Consider the following 23,609-nt stretch of genomic DNA (forward strand, 5'->3'; position numbering starts at 1 on the left):
GAGAGAGATCCAGAGTACTGAAAGTATAATTTTGTTTTACATTGTGCTGATTGAAAAAGAAATTCTCTTTACAGATCGGAGTCAGTCTGTTCATAGCATTGGCTATGGGTGCAATCTTTTTTGGGGTGTCAGGCGACTCAAGCGGGATTCAGAACAGGTGAGAAAGACAGACTGCTGTGCATTGAGGTGGTGTGACTACAAACAGTCCTAAAGTGTTGATTTTAAACCCAGAAATACAGCTCTGGAAAATATTATTAGACCACTTTATTATATAAACGACTGACAACATTTCTCCCAAGTTACAAATACAAATATTGTTATTTACAGCATTTATTCGCAGAAGGTAAAAAATGGTCAAATAAGAAAAAAAGTACAGAGCTGTCAAACCTTAAATAATACAAAGAAAACAAGTTCATATTTATTTATAAAACAATGCTAATGTTTTAGAAATCAATATTTGGTGGAATTTATGCATCTTGGCATGCTCTCCACAAGTCTTTCACATTGCTTTTGGGTGGCCTTATTCCACTCCTGGCACAAAGAATTAAGCAGTTCAGCTTTGTATGGTGGCTTGTAACCAACATCTTATATATTTTTATATATATTTTTATATATATATATTTTTATATATGTTTTTAATGAGGTTCAGGTCTGGAGATTGACCGTCAACTTATTTGAATGTCAATCTGCAACTGCAGATGACATCAAGTGACCTATAAAAAGAATGGCAAATGGCAGCTGGGCTAAAGTTCATATAAAGAACAGTTCAAAACAATCTCTAAGAGGCAGGACTCAAGCTAAAATTGACCTTCTTAAATGAGAAGCAAAGAAGAGCTGGCTGAAGTCTCCTTTTTTATAAGAATTGAACTAGAGAGGACTGGAGTAAAATCATCAATTTTCAGCTTTGCTCAACACCTGGCCGTCATATGTTTAGATGAAGATCTGCAGAGGTCTGCTTGCACCCACTGTGAAATGTGATGGCGAATTGGTGATTATCTGGGGATGTTTCAGCAAGGCTGGAATTGGGCAGTTTGGTCTTTGTGAATGCCGCATAAATCAAACACATGCTTCCTTCTGCTCTGCCAATGTTCTCCAACTCTGAGGAATGTTTTTTTTTCCAGCAGGACAATGCTCAACACATCTTGATCAATTAAGGTGTGGATGAAGGTCCACCAGATCAAGTGTCATGTCCAGCCCAATCTCCAGCCCTGAACCCCATTGAAAACCTCTGGAATGTAAACAAGTGGAAGATAGATGGTCACAAGCCATCAAAGCTGAGCTGCTTGAATTTTTAAGCCAGGAGTGACATTAGGCTAGTGAAGAGCATGCCAAGACACATGAAAGCTGTGATTAAAAATCTGGGTCATTCTCTTACTCAGATAACTCTGGTAACTCTTCCTTAGATAAAACTTTGTATTTTCTAAATGAATATGAACTTGTTTTCTTTGCATTATTTGAGGTTCGAAAGCTGTGCATTTTTTTCTTTAATTTGACCATTTCTTATTTTCTGCAAATAGATGCTCTAAATGACAATATTATTATTTGGAATTTGGGAGAAATATTGTCCATAGTTTATCGAATAAAACCACAATGTTCATTATACTCAAACATACTTATACATAGTAAAATTAGAGAAACTGGTTATTTTGAAGTTGTCTAATATTTTTTCCCCAAGCTGTATAATGGACAGGAAGCAAAACAATAACCTGTTAAATAAATAACTAATACCTCTAATTTCAGAATGGGTTCTTTTTCCTTTATCATCACTAACCAGTGTTTGAACGCTCTGTCCTCTGCTGAACTTTTCATCACGGGGCACCAACTCTTCCTGTGAGTAAAGAGGATACATACACATACATAACAAAAGAAAAAGTTGTTATGTACCTGAAAGCAACCAGTTATTCCAACAGAAATATTATTAATATGGTAATAAACATCTCTGACCTTCTCTTCCTCTGTTTTTCTCCCTCTTTCTCTCTTTAGGCATGAATATGTTAGTGGCTACTACAGAGTCTCTGTTTATTTACTGAGTAAGATTCTGTGTGATGTTCTCACACTGCGCACCTTCCCTGCTATCATCTTTGGCTGTATAACCTACTGGATGATAGGTAACACACACACACACACACATAGAACACACCACTCTTGATGTTTTATTTCTACACTGTATGCATTCCATTTTTATACTAATTACTTATAGTAAGTGATATAAAACCTTACAGAAGGTTCTTCTTTTGAAACAGAAAAAAGAGATTGAAGATGGGAGATGAGAAGTTGATTAAACTATCTGACATTAAATCATAGAGATCTTACAGTTGAAAAGAACATCCTCAATGTATTGTAAAACCTGTCACACCCCAACATCACCAGCAAAAGCTTGTCATTGCCCTGGCACTCACAGAAAAAGGATGGGTCTAATAGTTTTGGGTTGCGAAATATTCAGTCCATCCCTAGTTACGCTGTTTCTTTTACTCATTTCAGGGTACAAAGCAGAGACAGGAGCATTTTTCTTCTTCATGCTTTCTATTGCAATGACTGCATACACAGCAACAGCCATGACAATGGCCATCTCTGCTGATCAGAGTGTCATGGACATCGCCAACATCTTCATTTCCATCAGCTTCATATTCATGATTGTAAAAAAAAACATATTCTGACATGTTCCTTTTAAAAAAATCATTAAAAACCTAATAATTCAATTAAATTAAATAATGGAATTAAAATTCCATTATTGAGCGGGTTTAAACTTGCTTGTTACAGCAGCTCTTGCTAACGTGTTCCTATTTTTTTATATTAATATCTAAGGTATATTTTCCTGAATCTTTTGTTCTCTTCTTTGCGCTGCTGCAACATTGCAAAATTAACCGCTGTTAAATTAATAGGCCTATCTTATCTTATTGTATCTTGATTCATTACATTATTTAATTTTGTATTTGTTTGTGTGTGTGTGTGTGTGTGTGTGTAGATATTCTCAGGCTTGCTGGTGAATTTGCCGAGCATTGTTGACTGGCTGCAGTGGATTAAGTATCTGAGCATTCCTCATTATGGCTTAACCGTAAGTTGCCAACAGGATCCATTAAATTATTCCATCAGTCATCATAGTTATATAGGTTAGAGCATTTTCAATGGAATTGGTCTGAATAAATCATATATGTTTCTGTTGAGGAAACAGATTGTAATGATAGTTATGGTGTGTCCAGGCTTTGGAAGCGAGCGAGTTTGTTGGGCTTGAGTTCTGTGATACTCGTTCTGTGTCAAGTGGTCGGCCTGGTTTTAATGCTTCCAGGGAATCAGTTACTATGTAAGTATTGTATTCGCTTTTGTATTTGGGCAGGATGTTCAGCAAAATAGAAAAACTAATGAAAATCTATGTCTGTTTTAATGTATTGGGACATATGGACATTTGATCACATTACACCAGGGAGGGACAATGGCACAATTGGGAACAATTTGGACATGTTCACTGTGAGGTGTATTCACTTGTGTTACCATCTACTTAGAAATTAACTGCTGTATACGTTATTTTCAGTAGACAGAAAATCTGTACTGCTATACAAGTTGTACACTGATTACTCTTGAATAAGTTATATTCAAGTCACGTTTTTATAGTGTTATTTCATGAAGAGATATCCAAAAATATTTGCAGAAATATGAGGGGTGTACTGTATTAGTGATCGACCGATATTGTTTTTTAAATGGTTGGTGCCAAGAGCACAAGTAGCCAATGGCCGATATCGTTCTCCTGTAGCTGTGAGTTAGCATTAGCTGAGCTAAACTAGCCAGTTAGCGTTAGCTAGCACAGAGCTGGCTGTGCGAGGAGCTACTGATTTAGAGAGTAAAACTCTGTGTAACACTGAAGCTCCACTGCTTATTACTAAACCAGTCAGAATGGTTCACTTACTCTAACAGTCCAGGCTGAAATGAAGCTGTTCTCTCCAGGCTGGTGAGTTCATTTTCTGCAGCTGTGTGTCGTTAGCTTGGGACTGGGAGCTCCTCCTTGTAGAAAAGTTTCTGGTTGTTATGTTTCTAGTACAGCTCTTAGCTCCTCTGCTGTCTGTCGGTAGAATGAATGACTGGGCTTTAGGGGAAGCTGTAACGGCTCGACTGCAGCACAGCTCACAGGGCTGCCCAGAGCTGAGACCTGGAGGCTTATTTTTCACACTATAAAGCGCACCACATTTTAAGGCATTATAAATCAGAAACTTAAGACCGTCTCGATTATAAGGCGCATTGAGCGACACTATGATGAGTGGTGTCACCATGTTTTCTTTTTAATTCAGCAGGATTGGTCGCTGGGTGGTGGGGGCGGGGGGTACCTAAATTAGCTAAGAAAGCGCGGGGTATTTTAAGCATAGCTACAAAACTCAAATTCTAAAAAAGGGCTGGATATTAATCTACACAGATTTCTCTCTTAAAAACTGTTTATTTGGGTAAGTAAAGTGCTTCTGTTTATTTACAGTAAACTTAAATTTCCAGATTTCCACTAAGGCTTGGAACAGCAGCATTAGCATTAGCAGTTAATTGCTAGCGCAGTAAATGCCACCCGACTTTGCTACACTGAGGAAGTGTTCCAGTAAGCCAGGGCGAAATTAGCTAGCGATGGGTCCAACATAGCATGTTTTATCACGGTAAATGTGCACTGTCCAGTATACTCTGAACAGCAAAAGAGCTTGTGCTTAGTGCGGTTAGCGACTAATGCTAATACTGCTCCAGTCTTGATGCTTGAGAACTAAACTAAAACTCCTGTATAAAGCTGTACTTCAGCGGAATGGATTTACTGCTGCTTACAACCTGACTAGTAGAATTCGTACATGAAGCGCACCAGATTGTAAACCGCACTGGGGATTTTTGGGGAAAATAAAGGATTTTAAGTGGCCTTATAGTGCATACGGTGAAAAAGTATCAGCCTTGTACATGCAGATATCAGCCGATGCTTTTCCAAAAAATAGTTTAGTTTATCACTATACTGTATATTTACAGTTGGACACCCCAGTTTAAATGATCTGAACCGATGTATTTCTCATTTTTTTATTGTCTTGCAAATCTGATAGGGCTTAACATTTTTTATTTTAACTGATTGCAGATGCACCTCAGGTGAGGAATTTCTGACTGAACAGGGCATTGATTACTCCACATGGGGGATGTGGAAGAACATCGTGGCTTTGGGCTGCATGACCATCATCTTACTCAGCATCACCTACCTGAAGCTACGTTTCATCAAGAAATTTACATAGACACACACACACACTTTGTAATCTGCTCATTTTTGAGAGATTTAAGATGAAAAAATCTAAAATAGTTGTTAGATTCAAAGATCTACTGTAAATGCTTAACTAAAGATTTTGTCTCAAACTCTAATATGTGAATGTTCTTGACAGCCATTATTGGCTTAACTGAATGTTTATGTCTATGCTCCACCCAGTTGCATACTTTATAAATTATACAAAGGGATAGAAATAATTGTATACATTTTAATTTATTATTAGAAAATTATTTCAGCGGAACACTTTCTGCCTAAACTCATTTAAACCATTGAAAGCCTTTAATTGAACTTTGATTTACTGTTCAACACTAACAAATGCCTATTAGTTAATGTTAAATAAAAGTTGGTTTAAGTTTGTTCTCCAGCATTAACATTAAATGATTAATGCTGTGCACTTGCAATTAGGGATATGTTTACAACTTACTACTGTGTAATGTATTTAGATATGTATATGTATGTGTATACATCTCAAGCTTGTTTTGCATTACCTATAAGTCCTTTATTTTTCTTGTCTTCTTCTGAACAGAAAGCATCACAACTAGCACAGCAATGGTTTACTGTCATACGCCATGTTTGTTTACATCCAGTTCTTGAAAAATTGTTGAAATGTAGCCATGTTTTGGTAGGTGTGTTAATTAAAGCTCACAGTTCTACTGTGTTTTCTAATATTTTCTACTCATTCTCCTGCATGGTGTCAGTATTGTATATATTTTTTAAAGATATTGCTGCTGGAGAAATTGTAGGTGGTACATGGATTTTTTTTTTGAATTGTTAAAATAATTCTTAGATTTTGCTTAAGAACAAAGGGCTAATAATTCACATTGCTAAATAGAATATACAGGCTGATTATAATTTATAATAATAATTTCAATTTTACTTAACAAACTCAGATAAAATGTTGTGACAGTATGGAAAATGCTTAAAAAACAAACAAACAAAACTAATTGCACACACCAGACCAGCAAGGTCACTAAGAGTGCCCACATTTGGCCTTTGGGTATTTTAATAGGGAATTTGCACATAGGTGGGCCCATTGTAGGCAGCCAAATGTACATTTGCTTATATTATTGGCAAAATGAGGGCAGCCAACATTAGGCCAATTAGGATTTGCACATTGGCATGATTTGAATCCTACATCATTGGCCTATAGGTAGAAGCCCACATTTGGCTACTGGAGATTTGCTTATTGGTGCAGTGTTGATCTAATGGCAATGATCTATTGTGAGAAATCCACACTGGGTCAACAGGGTATATAATGCTGCTGGCTGAATTTGGGCTCAACCACTGTGATCAAGCATGGGTAGGCCAAAGTGTGGGCTGCCCAAAAGATGCTCAAGATGGGCCTATGGGGAAAAAGTGCATTGGTTCAGTTTGCCCATAAGCACAGTGACCCCTTATGGGTGCTCCAGTGTATAGGCTGCCTGCAGGAGAGCAACATTGGGCCTGTTAGGAGTTTGTGCTACTGACTGACAACATGCTGACCCAAAAAGATTATCTATTGACTGTGGCTCCCTTCACAGCTGTAAATCTGTGACAATCATTGACCTGCCATTTACTCTGATATTGTTACCAGTAGTTTATAAATAGTAGTTTAATTCTTTCACTCATTCACTCATTCACTCACTCACTCACTCACTCACTTACTCAAACACACACATTTTGCACAAAAACATTGCACAGGTTATCACTTATTAACTCTTCGAGTCAATATATCGATATAAAGTGCACATCATAGTCATTTTAATTTCATACAAACACTGTGTAACAATTTTTTTTTATAATTTAATCTGATTTACATTTTTTGTGTTTTCTGTAATTGGGGAGGTGTGCTGTCTGGTTAAGCTGAACAATTTATTACAACTGATTACAATTTAATAACAAATTTCTTACATTTAAATATATATAAAAACATTTAGCCATGTCAGTTATTCATTTAGATATTTTCATAAAATAATCAAGAATTAACAAGAATTCCCTGTCAACCCTGTCTTTTGGGTAACCACCCTATAATGAAAGTGACATATGACATTAGTGACATCACAACATTCACACTGTCTTCTTTTTAAGGGACTAATGACATTTGCTGCATGTTCAGCAATAAATCATATTAATTTCTCTTAATATTTCTCATATATCTCCATATTTAGGTGATGTAAAGCTTAAGTTCTCAGCCCTGTTATGGTAAAATATCAGGGTAATTAAAATGATTTTAGATAATCAAAGTCTGCTTGTAATTACATGTGGAACAATGCATGCTATTGAAAAGATATTCAAAAATATGATTTTTTTTTGTAGTCTGAAGTCTTACACATGTGATAGGCAAAGAATTCTAAATCTTTAGTTTTTCTTTTTTAGGTTTTGAGGGCCAAAAAACACAGTACGTTGATAAGTAATTTGCCTGCTGGAAAGAGTAATAAGGCTCTGTTAAATGTATCACCCCCCGCTGTCAGACAGTGTTACATGTTTTTACTGGAGCTGGGTTAAATTTATAACCACCAAAACCAGGGCAAAGTACCACAGGTCAAACAGCACGCCCCCCGGTTCTCTCTGTAAAACACTCACCACTGAACTCAAACCCTACACACTCTGCCTAGTACCTGCCATGGCTCTGGGGTGGTCTGTGTTGGTGTCTGTCTGGACTGGGATGAATTTTCAGGCTCTGCTTATGTTTGTTCTGGTATTCCTGGTACTTTTGGACTATGTGAAAAACCGCAGGCCCAAAACATTCCCACCAGCGCCCCCTGGCCTGCCTTTCCTGGGCAATCTCTTTACCATCAACTTTAAAAAGGCTCACATTGACCTGACCCAGGTAAGGGCTCACAGGTATGAGCAAAGTTTATGTTTTATTTTCGACCAAAAGTAGTTTTCTACACTTGTTTGAATTATCTTGGGTTTTCCATGAATTGTAAATTTAGCAATTTTTTGGTTCTTACTTGGGATAAATCTTGTAAAAAATGTAAACATTTATTGGCTAGTTTACAAACTCTGACTACAAACATCCCACCACCAAATGCTCCTGTGCTTAGCACTGTACCACCTAACCTCCCAAGGCCAAGACCATTCAGCCGTATGTGATGGTATGTGCAGGGGGGGTGTCTGGGTTGGTGGGGAATTGGGGCTGGAGCACCTGCCCGTTTTGCTGTTACTGCCCCAAAGTGCCCTTTTATTAAATGTATTTATTTTTTTGGGGGAAGTGTATGTGTGAAAGATTCTCAATTGAAACACCCCCCCCCCCCCCATTCCCTGCTTCTCAGTTAAATCTACATCTGCATCTACTCTGTCTGAATGGCTCCATCCTAGAAGAAAGCAGATATCATAGAAAGCTTGCAAACTGTTTGCTAAAGACAAGCAGTCTAAGAGCATGGATTACTTAAATAAACTTGTTTGGCTCCAGCATGTGTTGGAGTGCCCTGGTAAGAGGTATTAAGAAAACTGTTGAGTGTTTCCAGCACTGGTGAGCGGAATTCCAACTACACTGACTGATTTATCCATGTACTTTACATCTGTGTACTGCTGTATTGATAGTATCCCTCCACATGTCTCCAACAGCTTTCTGTGCACTATGGTAATGTGTACAGTCTGCGGACAGCCCAATCGTGGGTAGTGATCCTGAATGGATACGAAACAATAAAGGAGGCTCTTACTGTTCAAGGCGAGAACCTGGCAGACCGGCCTGATTCAGTTATCCGCACTGAAGTGTGCCAAAATCTGGGTAAGAGGCTGTGTAATGTGAAGTGACTCTTTTTATTGCTTTTATTAAACTGTGGCAACATAACATTTTTATTCAACTTTTTCCTTAATTTGAAAGATTAATAACACCAAACTGTCATTCAGCCTCCCCCTATCACTAGTAAGGCCCCCAACACTAGGAGGGTAAAGGGTAGCACATGGCTCTTCTGACTCATGTGAAACCACTTTTTTCAAGCTGGTAGATAGCACATTTAGAGGAAAAAGCTAGATCCCCATGTTTGATATGTTAGCCAACAGCTGCCGGTGCTGATCAACATCACACTAGTAGTAAAAAGGGGAGAGAGAGTGCAGTCTACCAACCCAGATTGAGCATGGCAGCATAAGTGTAGTTTTGCATCCACAGCAGTTTAAAGTAGATTCTTTAGTGAATAATCGTTCAAAACCCAATACTGAGTATTAATGAGGGAGAAACGTCCACGTACTGCCAGTTTTAGTAGTTTAGGTCACTTGTAATACCCAGGTCTATTCTCTTTAAGTTGTGTAGACCTAGTTTGACCTCATCCTCCTTCCTTTTGTGGCTCCAGGGTTGATACGTGCTAATGGCTACTCATGGAAGCAGCAGAGACGCTTCGCTCTTTCCACTCTCAAGTATTTTGGAGTTGGGAAGAAGTCCCTTGAGGGAGCCATCTTGGATGAGTTCACATACTTAGCCAGAGACCTCTCTGACAAGAATGGTAAGCCCATATTTAGATAGATATGTGAGGAAAAACAATAGAGGAGCCTTAGGTGACCAAAAATATCAGTGCTGGATGTGATCATACGGTTCAGCTGTTAAACTATTTGAGCACAGATCAGATCTGTGAACACATGGAAACGTATGCAAAATGGACATAAAATACAGCGTTTGTCAATTCACTTTGACCTTTTATTTTATTTGATTGCAGACAGAATGAACTTGAGTCAAGGCATGTACCCAATTTGTTATTCATTTCTCACTGGCCAAGATCTTTAAATTCTCTTTGAGATGTAAAATGGTGCTTCAAACTTTTCCATGATGCTAAAGATTACCAAGCTGTAAGTTTCAGAGCATATACATGGTACTGGTATTTTCTATCATTTATCCACTTCTGGTTGGGTGGGCAAGATGTATGTTATACCCATAGCTATCTCTAGCCTAGTTTATCAGTGAGGATACTCAGCAATAAAGTCTTTCAGATGTTAATTTGTCCCATTCTTCCTGCAAACGTGTCATAATGTGTTCCAAAATATTCCACAGAATCAACACTGCATTCATCTGACCACAATCCACTGTGACATAGTTCATTCCAAAGGCCTTACATATTTTCTATCGTATAGAGTGATGTGTTTTATTTGTAGAAATGTTTTTTCTTGTTAATATTCTTGCACTCTTAGTATTAGTGAACAATTTTTATCTACAGTTGAATATATTATTTATAGTGAACATATTATAATTAATAGTTTTTGTTCATTTTAATTTGTACTTTATTCATGCCTCTTTGCAATAAGTGAGATATACAGTAGGTATCTATAGTTGACAGTACCATCCATAGTTAATAATCGTGCTGTTCTTGTAATCACTTTTTTATACTGTACAATCCATCCATCCATCCATCCATCCATTATAAGCCAGAGAAGTCAACACCACTTTTGGTCATGGATAACATAGGTTTCTGTTGTGCTCAAAAAAGGGCTGTTAAATAAATATTTGGGGTTGTACATGAGAACATTCAATGAGCATTGGTGGAACACCTGGTTGTCTTCCAGATTATGACTATGTACTGCACTTTCTTTCTGCAGGTAAAGCCTTTGATCCACATCTGATCACAAACTATGCCATATCTAACATCATCTGCTCTCTGGTGTTCGGCCATCGCTTCAAGTACGCTGACCAAAGATTCAGAAAGATGATGCAGCTGTTCAGAGAGGCCCTGGAGCTCGAAGCTTCCATCTGGGCTGAGGTATTTCCATTTTCATTACTCAGTGGAAACAAAATGCTTATGATCACTAAAGATCCCATATTCTTATTTATTTCTCAGACACTAATTTGCATGTAGAAATTAAAGTTTCAAAATTTACCGCTTACTGCCTCATTAATGCGGCCTGTATAGTACAGTGGAGTCAGCTAAAATGGGCCATCATGTAAAATGGGACAGATAAAGTTGTTGCATCAGAGCTAAATCTTAAATCTTTACAGCCAGACACAATAAGCACTCTCGCATTGTTGCAACAACACAATATTGTTTACATGTAACATTAGACTTGATTCTTCTGTAGTTGCTCACGTGGGCGGGGCAGAGCATTAAGAGAAGTATGTCAGAGAAATTGTGCAGAGAGTACGGCATAGCAAATTTTACTAGCCCATTTTAACTAAACGTAGCTCATGAAGGAACCTACTTATAATTACCAAAAATGTACTTTATCTCATTTTCCAAGCAAATAATTATTTAAGAGATATTTTATAAAAATATCATTTGATCCCATACATAGCTTTTTGACTGTCTTACCAAGATGGACCATTTTAGCTGACTCTACCCTATAAGATATCTGGCTTGGTTTGAATCTTTGAATCTTTCAGAAGAAGAAGGAAGGCATTTACTCATACAGTATATTCATGTGAAAAAATAGAAGATTATAAAATATTCGGTTTATTTAGAAGTATGAACTTATCAATGTTTAATATTCATGCAAACAATATAAATAAAATTGATGTAGTTGGATTACCTTTTCAAAAATGAATGTTGGGGCAGGTAGGATTGCTCTAACTGCTATGATTGGGAAAAAAGTTTTTCCCACTTCTCCATGCAGAATTCTTTCAGCTGTGTGATGATGTTTGCATAGTCGATTTAAAATCACTAATTTTATTTTGCCATTCCATGATTGTTGCATGTCTTTTGTTACTGTGACTGTGTTACTTCCTAGACAAGAATTAAGCCTAGCCCTGTTCAACACAACATTTTGTACAGCCATTAAAAGGAAAATAAAGTCTAAACGTAGGCTTTTTCCTTGTCTGGGAAACTAATGGAAGGATTTACACTAAGCTTTTTTCCCTATTGAAATATAACGCAAGAGATGTTATTATATTACCACTTCCGTTTCTGTACGTATTTCAACTCACAACTGATAAAAACATAAATATTTTTTCAGATCTATATAATTATATAGAATTATTTTGACACTAACAATCAGTATTCCAGGGATGATTGTATTATGAATTTAAGAGATCAAACAGAAAGCTTTGCTCTATGGATTCTAGTTATACAATTTGAACTGATATCCATTTGTTAATTGTTTGATTGTTTGCTGTATGCTTGGTTTGTATAGTTGTATAACTCCTTTCCGGTGGTGATGGGGCTGCTGCCGGGGCCTCACCAGGAGGTTCTGAAGAACTGGGAGGTGGTGAAGGCCTTTGTGAGGACGGAGATCGAGCAGCACAAGAAGGACAGAGACCCTAACGAGAACAGAGATTACATAGACTGCTACCTGACTGAGATGGAGAAGGTTGGTATAGAGTATTGTGAGTTTTACACTGACATGCCAAATGTCATGGAACAGGATATAGAAAGTAGTATTTAACAAAAAAAATGCTGCACTGACATGCAAGATGTACATCCGCAATAAATGTGGAGATTATTTCTGACATAGAAGGCATTACCACACACAGTGGACAGCACAGCGGTTGGTAATGCCTTGTATTATGTATTTCAGTTATACACATTAACCTGGGGATCGGGGAATGTTAAATATCCACATAACTACAAATTTACATTATCTGGTACCCACATTATCAGGCCTCACTCTAACAAAGATATGTCACATCGCCTTACCATGAGCACACTGGCCTGTGTTCAACCTTACTCACAAGATAACACCTCACAGCTTATTTAGGTATGTGTTCTCAAGCTGTCTCCCAAGGTAAAACCTCACAATGAATAATGTACTTACTGCTGTCCCATGAGTTTTGGAATGTCAGTATAGTATTGGTTCAGTCTAAATGTGGGATAACGGTTGGAAATTAAATTTCACAGATTTTTTATTTGTATTTGTTGAGATATAAATACTTATCTGTAACACTTTACAACAAGGGCATATTATTTAGCAGTACTTACAAAAGAAGGCCTCAACTAATTATACATTGACACTAATGGGCTCCTTGCACTCACGGCTCTGACGCATTTCCGTTTTCAAATAATGCGGCTCGGACGTTTCCGGTTGTATTGTTTACATTCGCCTGTATAGGCAAAGCGTACATTTTTTACTAGCGAGAGGTCAAAATGAGTATCCAGCATGAAGTTTTCAAGCCGTTTTCAGCACTGTTGTGTTCCTTTTTGCACGGCGTCTGCTAAGTTTTATAGAGGCTTTAAGCTTTCATAGCTTGCCTGCTCAGAGTGATCTAATAAACAGTGGCTAATGAACATCAGTCGAGACCACTTTACCATTTCGCTGTGTGAAAGGTCTGTAGCAAACATTTAATACCAGACTACCTGGTTAAACCAAAAACGTCAGAAGCTTGGAGACGACTGGCAAAGCATGCAGTGCCACTGCTTTTTAAATGGAATAATTAACGTTACAGCACCCAGGCTCCACGTGTGAGAGGAGATCAGCTAAACGTACTTGCCTGAATGAGCCACCAGCTAGCATTATTATTATTATTATTATTATTATTATTATTATTATTATTATTATTATTATTATTATTATTATGATAGCTAAATATTATTATTATTATTATTATTATTATTATTATTATTATTATTATTATTATTATTATTATTATTATAGCTAGCATTTGTATTCTTATTTTTTACTAATATTATAGCTAGTATTTTTATTATTATTATAGCTAGATATTATTATTATTATTATTATTATTATTATTATTATTATAGCTAGCATTTGTATTATTATTATAGCTAGATATTATTATTATAGCTAGCATTTGTATTATTATTACTGATAACAGGAGAAACTAACAACTATCAGTAATGCAGCTAGCAAGCTGGTTAGCTATACTAGCTAATGCTGAGCTATGTGGGCTAACGTAAAATATAAGAAAAACATCTTCGTAGTGTGTAGGTATGATAGTTTATAGGCATATAGTTTAAAGTCTTTCTCTAGCTTTCTAGTGGTAGGCTTTACTGGTCTCCTTGATGTTGAGATAAATTTTTAGAAGCTCTTGTAAACACCAGCTGAAAATACTGTCATAACAAGTGTATTGGAAAAGCCAAACAGGAAACGCTGGAGCAGCACTAATGAGAATGCGGAAGTAGTTGTGCAAAGAGCGCATTAAGACATTAATAATCATTACATATTATGATCACAATTTTACTCTGAATATTGACCCTACATATATATTTTGAGTGTTTATATTTAGTATAAGCATAATAATTATGATAATAATAATAATAATAATAATAATAATAATAATAATAATAATAATAATAATGGTAAAATAGTGGATTATCTTAAAGTAAATTGCAGCTCCCTGAAAATACCTTGTCATAGAAAGCATCTATCTGAATTTCCCCCATGATTCAACTGATTGAGAGGGAATTGTTTTACCTTTTCTAAATTCTCTCCCAGGATAAAGATTTATCCCAATTTCTTAATTTCTCTGACTTTTTATTTTCACCATTATTTTCACTTCAGATACATAAAACAGGCCTAAATTGGGACAGCTTGGCTTGACCTGGTTTTTAGAGTTGCTTCGAAAATATCTAATGGGCTTCTCCTGAGTTGATGCTACAGGCTCTATTGTTCATCATGAATAACAGTTTAACAGACTGGTGTAAGACTGGTGGAGGAGAACAAGGCAAGATGCATGAAAACTGGGATTAAAATCCAGGGTTATTCAACCGAATATTGATTTATGAAATCTTAAAACATTATGAATATTAACTTGTTTTCTTTGCATTATTTGAGGTCTGAAAGCTCTGCATCTTTTCTGTTATTTCAGTAATTTCTCATTTTCTGCAAATAAATGCTCTAAATGACAATATTTTTATTTGGAATTTGGGAGAAATGGTGTTTTTATTTTATTTATTTTACTCAAACATATCAGAGAAACTGAATTAAATTCAGAAACTGTCATGGTCTTTTAATTTTTTCCAGAGCTGTATATGTGATGGTTAAATATGTACATTTATTTTAAATATACACACGTTTAGTTTGGAGGAATACACACAACTCCCTTCACATCTGATGTTGCAACCTTAGGCCCATACTGAGGCCTCATCATCATCAATGTTTTCATTATTTAGAAGTTTGAATGGCAGGTGCTTAAAACATTTTATATTTTACCAGTAGATATTTTTGTTACTGTGTGAATGTTAATATACAGTGAAAAATGAACTTGCCCCCCTAAAGATTTCTTTTGTTTTTGCTTTTTTTTTTATACAGATATTTTTCTGATTAACTTTAATATCAGACAAATATAACCTGAGTAAATATAAAAAGCACTTTTTAAATTATGATTTTATTTATTAAAGGAAAAAAAATCTATCCAAACCATCTAGCTCTGTGTAAAAAAGGTGTTTGCCCCCTAAATCTAAAAACTTGGTTGTGCCACTCTTGGTGGCAACAACTGCAATTAAGCTTTACGGATAACTGGCAATGAGTCTTTCACATCAATAGATAAAATAGACCTACATTAGTTAAACTTGAATTGACCTTGCCTTTTTGTGTGATTCCCTTTCTCCACAGGCCCTATTGTTCATTATGAATAACAGTTTAACAGATTCTTTGAGTTTGTATCTATTTGTGATGGTAAAATATGTGAGAAGCTTTGTTTTTAGAGAAACACACACAACTCCACGCACTTCTAATGTTGCAACCTCAAGGCTTTTCTAGGAGAGAGAAAGAATGTAACATTTTTAGTAGAAAATAAAGGGTCTTATTGTACCTATCAGTCCTCCAGAGTGAAACACACACACACACACACACACACACTGACATATTGAACTCTTCTGCTCCTCCTCACACAGTCATGAAGCACAAGAAGTACAAGAAGAGTATCTTTTCATACGGACATCCAGCAGCGCATACTGTGGCTTTATTATCCTCAAAGTGATAAGCACTCTCACACACAGCAATATTTTAACAATAAATGTTTATTGTACCGTGTGACTGTAAATCGTTAATATTTACACTTTATTAATAATTAAAAAAGCTTTCTGGTTTATCTTCTACAAAGATGAACCTCTTAATTAAAAAAAAAAAATCTGTACAACCTGTCCTCCAAAAAATTATTTTATATTACAATTTTATGTCAAATTCCCATCTCAGAACACTTGCACCAGGCAGTGTGTTTATAATAAATTGGTGTAATAACTTTCTGTGAGGGACTTTTTTAAAGTATTAAGGTCTGATTTCATTTATGACATATGTGAATAATTATGTGAAAATGAATAGTTTCTTTAGAAAAAGAAGATTCGGGGCGCCGAGTGGTCCAGCGGTCCAAAGCGCTGCCACTATGAGCGGGTGGTCGCAAGCTTATGCAGCTTTGCCATCAAGCTGCCGGCGCTCAGAGGGAGCAAAATTGGCCCTGCTCCCTCCGGGTGGGTAGATGGCGCTCTCTCCCCACATCACTCCTAGGGTGATGTCTGTAGCACAGGGCGTCTGTGAGCTGATGTACCAGAACCGAGCTGCTGCACTTTCCTCCAAGCGCGCTGGCTGCTCGGCATGTGTTACTCTTCCCTCTCCTTCACTCTCCTGGTGGAGTTCTAGTGAGTGGATTGGGTAATTGGCTGTGCTAAATTAAGGAGAAAATGGGAAACATTTGAAATAAAATTATTAAAAAAAAGAAAAAGAGCATTTTTGCTAATATGGACATATTATATCTAAGAATCTTTTTCTTTCTGTGTTCTTTATTGTATAGAATAAAGCAGATGTGGCTGCAGGGTTTCATGAGGAGAATCTGGTCATGTGTGCTGTTGATCTGTTTGTGGCTGGATCTGAAACGACCTCCACCACACTGCGCTGGGGCTTCCTCTACATGGCCAAGTACCCAGAGGTGCAGGGTAAAGTAGATGCCATGCATATGTTCAATAACTATATTGATTATATAGCTAATATTGTTCCTGTCATACAAAGTCTTGTATCTCTTAATCATATCTGTACCTGACAACTTTACAGGATAAGAAAAAGTTCCTTCTTAGCTTTTAGTTAAGTTTAAGAAGTCAATGTAAATTATTTTAATTCAGATAAATTTGGAGTCTTTCTATTGGTCCATTCATCATGAAATCCTGACCAAATTTATATAACAATATAAATAAATTTAAATAACAATATAACTAGATTAACATTTATAGCAGTATTAATAAATTGATCCTGATGTGTTACTTTAGGGGATGGATTGGAAAAGGATTGGATAAGTGAGGTTAAACTATGGTTAGTGTGCTCACGGCAAGGCACAGGTATTATATCACTGAAGGTATTACCGCACACAGTGGACAGCGCAGTAGGTGGAACTGACTGTGACTTATGGCATCTGGCTTTAGCTGTCCATGTGAACAAATAAGCAAGTCTGACAAATATCACAGCCACATTCAATAACAATTAATGTTTCATGACCTGCGGCATGTCAGCATATGTGATTAAATGGAAGATAGTGGCAAACAAAAGTAGATACAAGGTTTTTGCATAACAGTGGTTATAGAAAGGTCCGTTTGAGATTAGATGCAAAGAGCAATTTGGAAGTTTCTCCTATGATTTGTGTACTTTTCCCAACAACTAAATCAATTAAATAGCCTTCAATGTATTTTAGCAATTACAAAACTATCATTTATAAATATTTATTTATTGCTTATATTTAGATAAACTACTTGCTGTATATCCTAATAAATAATCCATCTTCTACTTGGTCTTTTGCCTGTTTACCAATAGAAAAGGTTCAGGAGGAGATAGACAGGGTGATTGGTCAGTCACGGCAGCCGAGCCTGGCAGACAGAGCAGATATGCCCTACACGGATGCAGTGCTTCATGAGGTCCAGAGGATAGGAAACATTGTCCCTCTCAGCCTCCACAGAACAGCCGCCAAAGACATCCAGATCGGAAAGCACATTATTCCCAAGGTACAGTGAGGAAGTAAAGCAGAATCAAAGTCTTCTGAAAAATAATGGCTCCATTAAAGTATAGATAACAAATAAAATAAAATTTCTACTTAAGAAAAGTAACAAAGTATTTGAATATACGTGACACCTCTGGATACAGTTCTTACACTGACGAGAGACTTTTAATCTTAGGATTCTTGTATTTTTCAGTCTGTACATGTGTGAAAACAGACCTTGCTAGTATTTGGCAGACGCTTTGGACAAAAGCGTCTGCCAAATGAAATGTAATGTAATGTAAAAAGGTGAGCATTTAACACAGCACCTAAGAGAGGGTAGCAAAAGATTCTAAGAGTAAATGATCTCTATTTTTAGCTGATGTATTGTTCATATTGTGGCTTGACGTGTAAAAAAAATCTGTGGCAAAAATCTAACGTAGCTAAACTAGGAGTTTTTCCATTATTTGATTATCAAAGTTTCTGTAAATGCATTGATCTGATTACTGACCAACTCTGATGTTCTGCAACAATCAGGTTATTTTGAATGTGAGAGTTTCACAGTGTATCTACTTGCAGTGTTAACTGTATCCAGCAGTGTTCTGGAAGAGTTAGTTAGATGCGCATGCTCTCTTTATTCCAGGGCACTGAGATCATTCCCAACCTGACCTCCGTCATGTTTGATAAGAGTGAATGGGAAACGCCAGACACCTTCAATCCACAGCACTTTCTGGATAAAGAAGGGAAGTTTGTGAAGAGGACAGCGTTCATTCCTTTTGGAGCAGGTGACGTGTAAAGTCATGATTAAAAGTTAGAACATCCCATTAAATTTTGAAAAGTAGAATAAACTTTTTCACTAAAAAAGCTAAAAAAAACCTGAGTATGACAGCTTGAAAAGTGATAACCCCTCACACGGAGTGCCCCAATGGTGAAACAAACTACCAGAGGCATTGCAGAGCTCACAGACGCCTTGTGCTGATCAACATCACCCTTTGGAGTGATGTGGGGAGAGAGTGCTAGTGATGGGCAGATGAAGCCTCATTGGGTGTATGGCACATTTCCCAAACTGTATCGACACTGTGTTGAAACTGTGTTGCTGTCTCACTTAATGGCGACATCTGCTGGACTGAGAAAGTCACTGCAAGCAACTGCGCGAGGAAATGCATCGGTCACGTGGTTTTCCTTAAAATGATACGCGGTCTGATACAGGGGTTCGCTTGTTTGCTCGGTGCATGCGCCAAGGTTTCAGTGTCGTCAGACCCATCGCTACCAAACGATACAGGGAGTGTATCGGTCACGTGGTTTTCCTTAACTTGATACGCGCACCGACATGGGGTTTCGCCTTGACAGCTCGGCGCATGTGCCGAGGTTTTAGGGTCGTCAGGCCCATCACTAGAGAGTTCCATCTACCCATCCAAAGAGAACAGGGCCAATTGTGCTCTCTCAGGGCTCCAGCAGCTGATGGCGAGCTACATACTCTCCTAACATTTCTAACAAACTACTTCTAACCTAATTTCCTGCTTCCCCTACTTTTCTCCTCTCTCCCAGTATTCCCCTCAGCCTCCTTTATGTCCTTCAAAATGTTTTTGTATTGAACTGCTATGTCCTCTATTGCTAAATGTACATCATTATTTGTTATGCCGGCCTCACCTCTAACAATTTTTAAGTGATTTCTTAGTCACTGACAAATTTCCAGAGTCAGGATAAAATCACGAGAGTCTGGCTTGACTCGAGCTGCACTCGAGTCACGGTTGCGTCATCTCGATCGCTAAGTGTAAGGTAGTTACGATTGAAAGTTTTAGTCAGTTGGGTTCGCATCCAGGCGCTCCAATAAAATCAACCGTGTTTAATATAATACAAAAAGTGATGTGAGCAATGTCAACAACCAATTGTAGCTATGGGAGGAGACAAGATTAAATTTCACGTGACTGTTTACAAACTATTTAAAAAAGAACACATTTTGCAGTTAACTTATATGGTTCTTACTTTAATATGTACAGTATTTATACACAGGTAGCACTTTAAAGTCATTATATTTATAGTTATTGTATTTTGCACTAGTTTGTCTTATTGTGCAGTGTTAGTTTTGATACAAACAAGTTTAATAAATACACGTTTTGCATGAATGATGTTCTTTATTGCATTAATTCTATCTAAAACAGAGGCACATGTATAGCAGTGAAACTCTGATTCTTTGCTATACAAGATTATAGCAAAAAAGGGATTAATGAAGCGTATAGGACGAGTTGAAAACAAAATGTATTTTATTAAAAAATATCAAGAACCGTGTGGCAGAAAAAATAAACTGTTAATGAGTCTCTGATAAATCACAGTATTGATATACACATTATTTGTAATTTAATATGTGATATGTATTGTATGTAAACTCCACCAGAAGTGAAGAAATAATCTCAAAAAGAATCTAGTTGCAGGCTTGCAGTTAGTGATCCCCAGTCTTTGTAAAATCTTAGCCTGTGATTATTCTGTGAGTTAAAAGTCTGTGGCTGTGACCGAAATGGCTCCCTATTTACTTGGTAGGGCACTCACTATTGAGTATGTCGAAGAAACGGAGCGGACAGCGAGCCACCAGGGTTGCCAGATTGTTACAGTGGGATTCAGACAAAACCAATTCACTGGGTAAAACGTGTTTCAAATCCGACAGAATACTAAGAAAAACACCCAAACAGGTGATGTTCGACATATTAACAATATTACAGGGTTTATTCCAACATGATCTTAACTAAAATACCTTAAATATCTTAAATATCACTAATTACAAAAATGATATTTAACTGAGTTTATCTACATGTTTCTATTCTATGTTTTGTGCCTTGTATCATTGGATACACGAACCAAAAAAGTAAATACAGTACATAAAAATAACTTTGCAAGCAATAAAAAAAATAAATACTCATATATAATAACGAACATAAACACAGCTTCAAATGTGCAGGAAGCTCTGTCTCTGCAAGGTTAGATATATAACTATAACACCGCCGAGTTAAATTTCCAAACTCTTTACACTTGGTAGTTTTGTTCACCTGTCAAATCACAGCGTTTCCTCCAGACAATTTCAGACACAACTCGACATTTGGTATGAAACCACCCAATCTGGCAACACTGTGAGCCGGTGTGCGCTGTTAATTTCAGGTTTTCTTCATGTACTTCAATAACGTGAGGATTATATTTTAAACAGTGTGAATATAACAAACAGATAAATAACGTCATGATCAGCTCAGAGCTTCACTATCTTTAATTCAGAGCTCAGTTCAGTGTGTTTATGGAGTTTTAAACACGGCTCTACCCCTCTCTCACCTGTGTGTGTTTCTGCGACCGGTGCTGGCGCATGATAATGATGAGGTACTGTCCGAATGCACTCCTGTTTTACCACTAATTACTGAACTAAATAGTATCTCCTCACATAGCGCAACACTAATGAGGGAGTAGGGAGCCATTTCGGTCACAGCCTGTGTGTAGTCTTTAGTTGTGAGAGGGTGTGAGACTTTTTTAGTCTGTTAAAAGTCTTTTTTTTAGAGTCTTTTTAAATTGTGTAGTGTATGGACAGTTTTAGATGCTTTGAATAAAAGCGTCCACTAAATGTAATGTTATGTAATGTAATGATTTTTGGATGTAGAGACCTCGCTGGTAACAAAGTGTAATTGCACATACTGTCAAAATGTAGAGTGATTACATCCAACAAACCACACTACAATCAGTTTTTACAATTAATATATTAGACATTGCAGGGATGATTTATCGACAATTTATTGACTGCTACTGTAAGCTCAACCGTATATGGATTAATTTTAAGCATTTAAATGAATAATGGCAACAGCAGTGATATGAAGGCTATTAAAGCTAAAAAAAAAACAAAAAACAAACTAAAAACTATGACATCTATACTTTTATTTATTTGAATCTGTACTTTTTATATATCACAATTGCATTTAAATGTAGTCCTATAACACACAATTCTAAATATTTATATTATGAACAAACAGGCTTCAAATAAGAGTCCTCACAACTTTTTTCACAGGTAAACGAGTGTGTCTTGGGGAGAATCTGGCTAAGATGGAACTCTTCCTCTTCTTCACGTCCCTCCTGCAGAGATTCAGCTTCTCTTTTCCTACTGGAGTGATGCCCAGTATGGAGTATAGCCTGGGCGTTACTCTGAACCCTGCTCCTTACGAGATCTGCGCCGTCCCACGCCAGCCAGAGCATCACTGACAGAGGAAGACTGGGAATGCTATTCCTTTTAGCAACAGTTTTCAGAAAATCAAATGTGCACAATTTTCTTTACAACCTATTCTGCTGGTAGGCAGTCATCAGTCCTAATTACACTTCTGTGGCTTCAGGTGTTTTTATTCTAAATCTTAAAACTTTAAACAGTAAAGCTGGCCTTCTACATTCTGCCCTATTAAAACAAAACACAGAATAAACCACTGTGTCTTTACATGTAGATACTAGATACAGTATCACAAAACATGCATCATTAAAATACCTAATATCTCCTTTAACCTCTACTGTCTTCTGAGCATGTGAACTGTGACCGCTCCAAATATCCTCCACAATAACTAGCTGACTGTTTAGTACTTTTGTCATCGTCACTGACTTTTTTTTTTTTAGTGTAATTAAGTTATCTACTTTAGTAAATTATAGACAAATCCTTCTTGAAGGGGCTAGAAAAACTTTTCACTATGTTATATTTTTAGTCATTTAGCATTTTTGAAAACCAGTCAGTTTTATTCAGAGACTGTAAAAAAAGATGGACGTGGTGTCTCCGTTCCCATTCATTCAATGAAAATGAAGCCAAAATCTTCCGCCATGTTGGCGATCCTGAAACCCGAGTCTGCGCAGTAGAGACCAGAGGAGGGAGAAAGACTGTGGAGAGACAGCCTACTCATTTGAATAGCCCCACCCCTAAGGGCTGCCTCGAGGTCACAGGCTGCAGAGCGGAGCGGAGCAGAGCTGACGGTCTGTTAATTGTCCCGCCCATAACCAGCCCTTTTACAATAACCACACCTTTTTGAATAGAGCTGAATAACGTTTTAAAAAACGAATTCTGTGGGGATATAAAAAATTGACAATATAAGCAGAGGTTACACTAGCTGTTGTATTTAAATAAAGGAGGTAAAATGACAGTATATTGGAAAAAAACGTGATTGAAACCTATGGGGATGGGTGGAGTTACACAGCTTTCTGAAACCGAACAGCAGGGGGCGCCCGACCTGTGGTGTCTTCACTTTTGAGAGACGATGCTCTGTCCAGCTATATACAGTCTATGGTTTTATTCAACTGCTCCATATTATCCCAATCACTCTAATGAACTCCAACTCCCGAAATAATGGCCGCCACACAAAATACTGACACTTAGGGTACAATTTGGGTGTACTCACATTAATGTCTGTGTGTTATTTTGAGGGAACAGCAAATTTACACTGTTATACAAGCTGTACACTGACTACATTACACTGTATCAAAGTGTTTAATTAAAATATATAATAAAATATTGACAAAAATGTGCTCATTTTTGTGAGATACTGTTTACTGTTACTAATTGTATTAGTGTTTGGTATGCAATTGGAACAGAGCCGG

At 37.0% G+C, this 23,609-nt stretch overlaps 2 protein-coding genes across 4 annotated transcripts in view; both read left to right on the forward strand.

The window, feature by feature from the left end:
- The window catches only part of abcg2a (ATP-binding cassette, sub-family G (WHITE), member 2a), a 43,657-nt gene extending 37,726 nt beyond the window's left edge, over window positions 1-5,931 (forward strand). For all 3 annotated transcript variants that reach the window (XM_049486408.1, XM_049486409.1, XM_022664443.2), the window contains 7 exons: window positions 75-157; window positions 1,741-1,830; window positions 1,984-2,108; window positions 2,482-2,636; window positions 2,966-3,055; window positions 3,201-3,301; window positions 5,084-5,931. In XM_049486408.1, the coding sequence (XP_049342365.1) occupies window positions 75-157; window positions 1,741-1,830; window positions 1,984-2,108; window positions 2,482-2,636; window positions 2,966-3,055; window positions 3,201-3,301; window positions 5,084-5,234 (795 nt within the window). In that variant the 3' untranslated portion in view covers window positions 5,235-5,931. The remainder of the gene's footprint in view (window positions 1-74; window positions 158-1,740; window positions 1,831-1,983; window positions 2,109-2,481; window positions 2,637-2,965; window positions 3,056-3,200; window positions 3,302-5,083) is intronic.
- A 1,236-nt stretch (window positions 5,932-7,167) lies between these two features.
- LOC103036904 (cytochrome P450 2J4) lies at window positions 7,168-23,541 on the forward strand. Its single transcript, XM_049486415.1, has 9 exons — window positions 7,168-8,072; window positions 8,813-8,975; window positions 9,538-9,687; window positions 10,772-10,932; window positions 12,296-12,472; window positions 16,848-16,989; window positions 17,855-18,042; window positions 18,658-18,799; window positions 22,051-23,541. The coding sequence occupies exons 1-9, from the start codon at window positions 7,692-7,694 to the stop codon at window positions 22,239-22,241; spliced, it is 1,695 nt and encodes a 564-aa protein (XP_049342372.1). The 5' UTR covers window positions 7,168-7,691; the 3' UTR covers window positions 22,242-23,541.
- The last annotated feature ends 68 nt before the right edge of the window (window positions 23,542-23,609 follow it).

The sequence above is a fragment of the Astyanax mexicanus genome, chromosome 13 (genome assembly GCF_023375975.1).
Source record: "Astyanax mexicanus isolate ESR-SI-001 chromosome 13, AstMex3_surface, whole genome shotgun sequence".
In the NCBI taxonomy this organism is placed as follows: Eukaryota; Metazoa; Chordata; class Actinopteri; order Characiformes; family Acestrorhamphidae; genus Astyanax; species Astyanax mexicanus.

Excerpts from the sequence above, each read along its gene's own strand:
- LOC103036904 (XM_049486415.1), top strand. The coding sequence starts at position 7,692 with ATGTATCACCCCCCGCTGTCAGACAGTGTTACATGTTTTTACTGGAGC. Across the intron at positions 12,473-16,847 it reads ACCTGACTGAGATGGAGAAG|AATAAAGCAGATGTGGCTGC; the intron begins GTTGGTATAGAG and ends TTTATTGTATAG. Across the intron at positions 16,990-17,854 it reads CAAGTACCCAGAGGTGCAGG|AAAAGGTTCAGGAGGAGATA; the intron begins GTAAAGTAGATG and ends GTTTACCAATAG.